General features: G+C 52.2%; 3 protein-coding genes across 3 annotated transcripts in view; 1 reads left to right on the forward strand and 2 right to left on the reverse strand.

The window, feature by feature from the left end:
- Positions 1 to 264: 264 nt before the first annotated feature.
- On the reverse strand, positions 265 to 2,672 carry GUITHDRAFT_136096 (hypothetical protein; the record flags this gene model as incomplete). The annotated part of the gene is made up of 6 exons (XM_005836354.1): positions 265 to 303; positions 351 to 416; positions 629 to 700; positions 875 to 967; positions 1,140 to 1,250; positions 1,302 to 2,672. 6 exons carry the CDS (start codon positions 2,670 to 2,672, stop codon positions 265 to 267), a joined length of 1,752 nt encoding a protein of 583 aa, XP_005836411.1.
- A 3,023-nt stretch (positions 2,673 to 5,695) lies between these two features.
- GUITHDRAFT_53777 (hypothetical protein) lies at positions 5,696 to 6,904 on the reverse strand (the record flags this gene model as incomplete). The annotated part of the gene is made up of 1 exon (XM_005836355.1): positions 5,696 to 6,904. A coding segment is annotated over one exon (1,209 nt), but the record flags the coding sequence as incomplete, so codon positions are not given.
- Positions 6,905 to 8,024: 1,120 nt separating this feature from the next.
- Positions 8,025 to 8,940, forward strand: part of GUITHDRAFT_67887 (hypothetical protein) — a gene marked incomplete at both ends in the record, with an annotated part of 2,055 nt that continues 1,139 nt past the window's right edge. The window contains 7 exons of the mRNA XM_005836356.1: positions 8,025 to 8,089; positions 8,179 to 8,245; positions 8,300 to 8,355; positions 8,430 to 8,499; positions 8,542 to 8,578; positions 8,638 to 8,687; positions 8,740 to 8,807. Of these exons, the coding sequence (XP_005836413.1) occupies positions 8,025 to 8,089; positions 8,179 to 8,245; positions 8,300 to 8,355; positions 8,430 to 8,499; positions 8,542 to 8,578; positions 8,638 to 8,687; positions 8,740 to 8,807 (413 nt within the window). The remainder of the gene's footprint in view (positions 8,090 to 8,178; positions 8,246 to 8,299; positions 8,356 to 8,429; positions 8,500 to 8,541; positions 8,579 to 8,637; positions 8,688 to 8,739; positions 8,808 to 8,940) is intronic.

Raw genomic sequence — 8,940 nt, forward strand, 5'->3', positions numbered from 1 at the left:
TTCGTCATCGTCCGAATTCCATCCAGGTCCTGCGATCCAACGGTGAGCCTGGAGTCAAGACGCAAGGCTCCTGCCTGTCGGCCATTCGTTGGGATCCTCGTAGACATTGTTGGTGTCAGGATTCCATACGCGCTGGAAAGGAGCTACTTCCGAATGCGGAGCAGTGTACAGGACGCTCTTTTCAGCACTCTAGTTGACCAGAAGATGTCAGGAGGGAGCAACGAGGCGACAGATCAGTGAGAGGAGGAGGAGGAGGAGAAGGATTCATCCCCACATGTTCTTGCTGATCTCCCACGTATGTACCTGATAATCTGTGAGAGATTGAAAGAGGACAAGGTAAGGAGGATAACCTCTTGGTTTGATTCTTCCAGCAGCTGGCTAGTGAGCTGAGTGCTCTGGTTCTCGTCTCCCCACAGCTGAGAAAGTTTCACTTCCTCGTCATACCATGATCTCCCTGACTCTCCTCTCCCCCTCACCCTCTGAGCCCCCTGTGCACCTTCTCCCCATTTCCTTCCTCCCACCTCCCTCCCTTCCTGTCTCCAATTTCTGCTCCCGTCACCTAAACCCTGACTCTGGCTTTCTCTCACCATCCCTTCCCATCCTGCTCCTCCCAGCATCTCCTACTTACCCGGCGCTTGAGCGTCAGAGATCGTCGGAAGTACTCGCGAGCTTTTTCCCATTGTGACATCGTCTTGTACACCTGACGGGGACCAAGAGTGAGGGAAATGGGGTAGGGACAGAGAGAAGACGAGTGCAGGAGGGCAACAGAGGAAGGAAACTAACAGTCAAACGTAACAAGAGAAAGTGAAGGGAAGAGATTGGAAGAAATCGACTGTGGTGCGTTGGAAATAGGCAGTCGTACACACATGCTTACCGTGCCAATGGCAAACGTCATGGCAGCCACTTCCTCGTCATCCTTTGAGAACTCTTCCCAGTAGCTCAGAGCTCTCTCGTAGTACTCTAGCGCCTGCGGGAGGACTTCAACTTCCTCCCCATCCCAGATACCATCATCTTCATCTTTTTTCCTCCTCTCCTTCCTCCTCTTCTTCCTCTTTCTCTCATAAACTCTCAAACAAATCAGCCCAAAAGCTTCAATCGCCACCACCGCCTCCTCTCTCCCACACTTCTACGTGGCTCACCCTGTCCATGTCGTAGTAAGAGTGGAATATGCTTCCTTTCCTCCACAGCGACATCTTCTCCTCTTGCCTCTTGGTCACCTCTGGATCCTCGTCAGCTTCACGCTCCTGCTTCTGCTCATCTCACGTCAGCGACAGCTCGCAAGCATATAACTCTTGACTGACCATCTTGTTCTGCATGCGCAGCAACGAGATCTCCTGATCAAACATTGTCGTCCCTTGCTCCTCTTCCGATTCTGACTCGCGCTCCAGCAACAATCCCGGCATGTCATTCCGCATAGCAAAGTAGGCGTCCCCCATCTCAATCCCCTCCACCCCTGGGTCCGTCACGTTAGAGGAGGGGACCCCTTCCCCTCCTACCGCGTTCTCCTCCTTGGCCTTCACCCGTTTCATCATCTTGAGCTTTTTCAGCGCCTCCTCGTCCACCTCAGGCGCATCGCTGACGGATTCGTAGTACACCTCGTCGTCCTTTCCAAAGCTCAAGTCCTCCTCCTCCTCCTCCTCCTCCTCCTCCCCCTCCTCATCTCCTCCATCCTCTGTTCTATTTTTTGGCGGTTTGGTGGTTTTCGCTGGCCCCACAAACTCATCTTGGGAGAAGTTCCTCTTCTTGAGATCCTCTATGACCTTGAGCATGAGCTCGCCCTCATGATCCAGATTCCCATCATCCTCGAACTCTCGATCCTCCTCCTCCTCCTCCTCCCCAGTGCTCACAGAGGACTTCAATGCGTCAGACTCCTCCCCCGCTCTCTTTCCTTCTCTCCAGGTCTTCCTGGGGTCCACCTCCTGCATCTTGCCTCCTCCTAGCTCAATGTACACTGACTCCTTCTGTGCCGTCTGATTCTTCCCCTTCTTCGGGACGATCTCGTCCACTGGCTCGTACTCAGAATCCACATCTCGAAAGCCACGGATCCTCTCCTGGATAAGGTCCTCCACCTGATCTTCATTCTCTATCTGTTCCTCGCTCTCAACTTTCTTCTCCTTGGCTATCTGCTCTGCCAAGTCCTCCTCCTCCTCCTCCTCCTCCTCCTCCTTCACCTCCTCCTTCCCTTCCTCATTGTCCTCATCGAGTTGCAGATCCCCCCACTGGGAAGAGTTGTCGTTCGACTTTCGGTCTGACGACGACTCAAGCTCATGCTCTTCCTCTAGCTCCGCAAAACCCTTCATCATCTCTGCCTCATCCTCCTGCCCTGCATTCAGCGATTTCTCCGTCAAGACCTCGTTGCTTGGGTTCTGCTCTCCTTCCGACGACAGCCCTTCCTTCTTCCAACCCTCTTCCAGCACCTTCTCCCAGTCCAGCTCCGAGTCCTCCGTCAGGTTTGCAGAGCCTCCTCGCAGCTGCAGCGGTCGGACGCCCCTCCTGGCCATGGCGGATGCACAAGAGCAAGGACTCATGGCCCGCGGCTCTGACAGCAGTGCTCCCGCTCTCAACGACTGGACTGGTGGATCGGCTCCTATGTTGTCGCCTTGCAGGAAGAGCACGAGGGCCAGCAGGACAAGGCTGCTGCAGACACGCATGCGGCGGCGCTCTCCTGACATGCTCATACCTGTGGTTAGCAATGTTGATGACTGGTAGGCTGGTCTCTGGACATGTCCTGCGAACCGGGCCTCCTTCGGCACAGACTCAGTGGAAAGGAGGGCGAATGCAGTCCGCCATGGCCGAACGTTTCTGTGCAGCATGTAAGAGCAGAGTCCTCAGTGTGAAGCAAGAAGATCTGGCAACATATCTTTCATGCTCCAATGAATGCGCAACTCTGTCGCTCCCTACCTTCCTCCGTCGCTCCCTCCCATCGTTCCTCTGCCTCCACCTCTGACTCCGTTTCTCTCTCTCCCTTCCTCTGCAACCCTATCTTCTCATCTTCGTAACATTCTTTCTCCCGCTTCAGGCGATCCCCCACCTCAGTTTCTGCCGCCTAACTTGGTTATGAGCGTGTCCTATCAGATTTACACCCGTCTCTGGATTAGGCATCTGCTTGAAGACTTCATCTCTTTCTCCTTGTTTCACATCTGCATCTTCCTTCTTTCCCTACCAAACTCTCTTCCCCTCCTTCCCCTCCTCCTCTTCATTAGCCGCATCCACCAGGATCATTTCTTCCGTGGGTGGGTCCAACAAAGGGGAGGGTACGGGTAGTTTGGAGTAGGGGTGATATCCGTCTCGAACTAGTATATTTGGTGGGTAGGGGTCATCTGTTGATGGGGTGAAGGACAGGGTTCCAGGTATTTGTAACTACCGCAACCTAACGATAAATAACGGATCATTGTGAGAGTAACCGTTTTATTTCCTGTTTTAGCAGAGCCCCACCCCCTGCCCTAGGTTTGATATCACCCCACCCATAACGTTTGAGTACCTTGGCTCTTCGTGGCTACCCCCTATTATTCAACCCTGAGGGTTTTTGTCCATGGGGGTAGGCAATCATTTTGCTGATGAGTTGGCTCACACAGTGTTCAAAACAATTTACTAAATTTCATAATAATACTACATAGGTTTCCAAAAATATCCCCTACAATCGCCAACTTTCGTATCGAAAGTCTTTGTACTACCCTACCTAGCCGATTCGAGATCTTATTTGGACTCCGGTCTTTTCTGTACCCAATGCACCCACCCACCCCCGTGTAGAAGGAACCTACCCACTGAAATCGCAATTCCGCAAAGGAACCATGTCCCTTGGCTAACGCCAGCTTCCCCACGACCATGCGCTGCGCATACTCCCTTCACTCAAGAACTTTTCTTTACCGCATATTCCCTTCACTCAAGAACTTTTCTTTACCGCATATTCCCTTCACTCAAGAACTTTTCTTTACCGCATATTCCCATCACTCAAGAACTTTTCTTTACCGCATATTCCCATCACTAAAGAACTTTTCTTTACCGCATATTCCCATCACTCAAGAACTTTTCATTACCTCTCCTCCGCATATTACCTTCACTTCCCATCCTTGCTTGACTCTTTTGGTTTCCATTTGCCTACTCCACCCGCTCTCGCGTCACCTGATCTCATTTCAACATTATGTTCATCAACCAACAAGAACAACAACAACAACAACAACAGCAACAACAACAACAACAACACCTTCTACTGCATCTGCATCTAACTGCAACTGCAGCTGCATCTGTTGGTTTATAACGGACTTCAACAAATGAACCATTACAACAAAATTTTCATCACAATCTTCATTCTTTTTCTGAACCTCAACATCATCATTATCCCATTTCCTGACTTCGTGCACAATCATTCCGTTTGATGCTGCTTTAATCATCATCGTTTTCATCCATATCATTTGGTTGTCGAATTTACAGATTGCTAAGAAAGCTTGAGAATTGCATAGGTGAAATGTTGCGGTGCCGGATAGAATCGAATTGCAATTCGTTCGAAAGGAGCCATGACTTCTCGAGTGTTGCTGCTTTAAATGAAAACGTCAGGGAGAACAGGAAACGTAGTAGGGCAGGAAATGCGTCGCTGGCTGTGCAAGGACTTTTGTTGAGCGAACACAGTACTGAGATGGATTTATACACATGCGATCACTAGCTAGGGAAGAAGAATAGTGCTCTTAGAAGAATAGTGCTTTACTCAATTGCTGCTTTCTATTTTACTTCTCCACCTGCTGCATGTCTATAGATGATACAAGAGTCAGCTTCGAGTCAAGGCGTCAGTGCTAGAAATTCATTTGACGTTGCAGTGTGCAATCGCTGCGAACTTTCTATCTTCTGACGGGTCTTGCTTGCAGTTCCGTTTCCTGATCGTATGAGAATGTTCTCGGAACTTCATGTAAGCTCTCGTCCCCTTGATGCAGCTTCGCCCATGTTCTTGGCTTACCCACGCTCTCATCCTCTCCTCCTCATCCTCTATCTTTCCTATATCCTCATCCTATATCCTCAATTCCTAGCCCTATGCTGCGTGTTCACTCTTTCCATGGATTGAAATATGGTGAACCTTACAGGACCTGAGCTACCAGAACAGCTGGAGCTGGTTCTTGAAGCCAAGAGCCCAGGCCAAGGAGAAGAAATTGTTGGAGAATTTTCACGCAGCTGGTTTTCCCCTTCCAAAGGGCTTCCAGGACAGCAAGGGAAAATGAACAAGGACATGGTGAACGTGGGAGGGCTTAGTGTTGGGGGTCGCTAGCACGTGCTCGGAACCATGTTATTCGTCGTGAAGGCGGCGGTCTCTTGCTGCATGCATCGTTGATGTGCGAGGCATGTGGGCATGCAAGCTTTCATTTCTTGCGGTGGAAGTGCGGAAAACAGATGTATGTCAGTAAACAAAGATTACATTGGAAGTCTAGTGGTTTTGCTCTAGCTGCATGCACGGATTGATAGGCCGCGCTTGTCCACGCCGATTTCTTCGAGCATGAAAACATGACTACACCTCAATCACTTTCGCAAAAGATTCCGCAGTACATTTTTCCTGCAACAAATGAGTTTTCTTCAACACTATCCACTTCGTAGCTTGTCAAATCATTTTTTCATCCTCCAGTGGAGACACGTTGATCAGGCACTTTGGCCCGGGGAAGAGGGTAATCTTCCAGGTGGGAACGATGGGCGGACAGTTCTCCGAGACCTCGAAGCGAAAGTTCTGCACCAGCAGCGCCAGCACAGCCATGAACTCTTTCTCTGCGAAGTTCCTCCCAATGCACTGCCGAGCTCCTGCCAGGAAGGGAATCCAAGAGAAGGGGTGCTTGTCGTCCTTGGTGGGAGACGCCTGGAGCCATCGCTCTGGCCAGAAGTCATCCGGACGATCCCAAAGCTCCAAGGAGCGTCCTAGGAGGAATGGGGAGACTACCATGATCGTACCCTTGTCAACTTGATTGCCTTGGATCACCTCGTCTTTGGTGGTCGTTCGGAAGGTGATGGGGGCAGGGGGGTAGAGTCGGAGGACCTCTTTCATGACCGCAAAGAGGTAGGGGAGGTGCTTGTCGCTGAGCTCATGCACAGCCGGGCACCGCCCTTGCAGCTTGCCCGACAGCTCCGCACGGAGCTTCTCCTGATTCTCCCGGTGGCCCGCCAAGAGGTAGATCGCCCAGGAGAGCGCGTTGCCAGTCGTCTCGTGCCCAGCAACCATGAAGGTCTGCACGTTAAAGATCAGTTCCTCCTCCGACAGCCTCCTGTCTGGGTCCTGGTTGTCCGTAGCATCGATCAGCAGCCCCAGAAGGTCCTTGCAGTTACCCCCTTGAGCCATCCGCTCCCTCACGATCTTCTTGACGGTGGACCGAAGGACTTTCTCAGCTTGTCGCTCCCGGTAGTAGCTGGGGAGGTCGAGCATGTACAGGAGAGGGTAAGTCCTGCAGAAGAACATCCACAGCGAGCTCCCAGCCGTCGGGGTCAACTCAAGATAAGCCTGCCGGAGCTCCGAGTTGTTTCCCTCGATAGCATTGAAGTCATAGCCGAAGGCCGCCAGCCCGATGATGTCCAGAGTGAGGCAGGACATCTCGGACTTGAGATCGATCTCGTGCACCTTGTTGCTCTGCAACGACACCTGCCGCTTCCACCTGCGGATGATGCGCTCCGTCGAGGAGGTGAAGATGGGATACAAGTTCTTGAGAGCGTCGAAGTGGAACGCCTCGCTGATGATCTTCCGATGCCTCACATGGTCATCGCCATCCACTGTCAGCAGACCATTCCCGACGATCTTGCGCAGTAGCCGGATCTCAGTCTGAGGCTTGTGAAAGTCGCGGGGGTTGGAGATGAGAACGCGCTTGAGAGATTCGACGTCGGTGATCACCAGCCTGTAGCTGATCCCGATCAGGCGATAGCAGAACACGCTGCCGTACTCCCTCGACCATCGTAGCAGCGTACCGCAGACATCATGGCGGGCCTCCGGCAGGCTGCCAAGAATCAAGCTCTTGCCCCTCGGCCCCTTGAACTTGCTCATGGTGCAGATCGTGCGGTACCATCTCCCTACTCGAAGGACGAACTTGATCGAAAGGAATGAGAGGAGCGCCCTCGTGCCATATCTGGTCAGCAGACGAGCCAAGCTCTGGTCCACGTGCTGAAGCATCGGGGCAGCCCTCAGTCGAGGAGTCGCTGCTACGAAAACGTCATACAGGGAAGCAGGCGGGGGGCGGTTAGAACAAGGTTCACTGCTTCCTACCACCAAACTACCAGTGCAGTTCCAGATCTATCCTCTCGGCACTATATTCACAGCATTTTTCACTCTGTGCTAAACACGTTTCCTCTCTAGTCATCCAACAAAGTGAAAAGCGTGTATGGAAGATTCCTTGCATTCCCGCCTCCCTGCCTTCTCCAGTACCGCATGCAATATCCAGGCGTTGCGTCCTCCTCCATGCATCGCACTCTGTCCTCCTTATCCCTCGTATACTCTCCCTGCAGTCCTCTCTTCGCTCTCCTCCTCCCCCCCACATCCGATAGATGCATTGCATATCCTTCCAGTTTGTCGAGGGCGTGACAGAGGCATGCCCTCTTCCCCGCTCTTTATTTACGTGTCGGGCGCAAAATCCAACCTGGCGCAACTCAGCGACGTAACGATGGCGCGGGCAGCAGCAGCGCGCATGGCAGTCTGCGTGACCTTCGCGTCCCTCCCCACAGGGATCTCATCCTTTCGTTCTCTGGCCTCCAGAAGGTTCTGGTCTCCCCGCCATGCCACGCTCCTGTCCTCCCTCTCTTCTTACCCATCTTTCCGTTCCTTCAGTACTGCTTTCTCGCTCGCCCCCGTACAAGCCAGCTTCCGTACCCTGCGATCTGCGTTCTATTGTCCTGACAGGACAGACAAGTCAGGTAGCAATCATTCATCAAGCTTCTTGCTTCGCAAACGTTCTTGTGATGATAGCTTTCAGTTGTATCCTGTGTGCCAAGTACGCAAAAGAGCAGCGCAGGTTCGGCTGCCTTCTTTCCCAGCAGTGTGGGAGGCTCACTTGGTACTAGCCCGCAATCTTGTCATGAGTGTACAGGCCTCAAAGCTGCAGGTTGAGCAGTTTCCTTGCTTGAACGACAACTACGGTACGTTCACTTGTGTAGAAGCTTGCTTGTATGTGAGATAGCGTTGCGACAGGCTATATTATCCACGACCCCTCGTCAGGAAAACTCCCTCAGACCTGATCATCTCTTGATGACATCTTGTGCAGGGCTCACAGCAGCCATCGATACGCCAGAGCTAAAGGTTGTCTTGATCGCTTGAAAAGTTCTCTCCCGTCTGACCTGATGCTGTATATAGCCGTACCTCCATGTCCTGGAAAGAAAGGGGTGGAAGCTTGACTACATATTGAACACGTAAGCCATCTCGTCCTCTCTCCGTTTGCATGCTCTCTGAACGGTTGACCCTGCTCGAATCGGCACCTCCTCAGGCACCATCATTTCGATCACGCAGGTTGCAACCTGGAACTGAAGAAGTCGACAGGGTGCAAGGCAAGTGAAGTATGAGGATGACTTGTAGGGGTGATTGACATACGAAATCAGATCGTTGGACCAAAAGGAGAGAAAGACAAGATTCCTGGTCCTCCGGCCTCCTTGCCTTGCACAAGATTCCGGCTCTAAAACCGTGTCACTCGACAGGAATCGACATCGCTGTTGACCAGGGTGACACATTCGATTTCGGAGCCAAGGTGATTGGTGAAGACCGACTGCTCTGACCTTGACTGTGCGTGGCCGCCGTAGAAAATTCATGTCCTGAATGTGGGGGGCCACACCCATGGGCACATAGCGTACTTCCTTCCGGAGGAGAAGTAAGTTGTGAATGTGCAGGCTGCACTGATTGTTTCTCTCGCTCGCTCGCTCGCTCGCTCGCTCCATCTCTCTCTCTCTCTCTCTCTCTCTCTCTCTCTCTCTCTCTCTCTCTCTCTCTCTCTCTCTCTCTCT

This window comes from Guillardia theta (assembly GCF_000315625.1).
Source record: "Guillardia theta CCMP2712 unplaced genomic scaffold GUITHscaffold_18, whole genome shotgun sequence".
Classification (NCBI taxonomy): domain Eukaryota; class Cryptophyceae; order Pyrenomonadales; family Geminigeraceae; genus Guillardia; species Guillardia theta.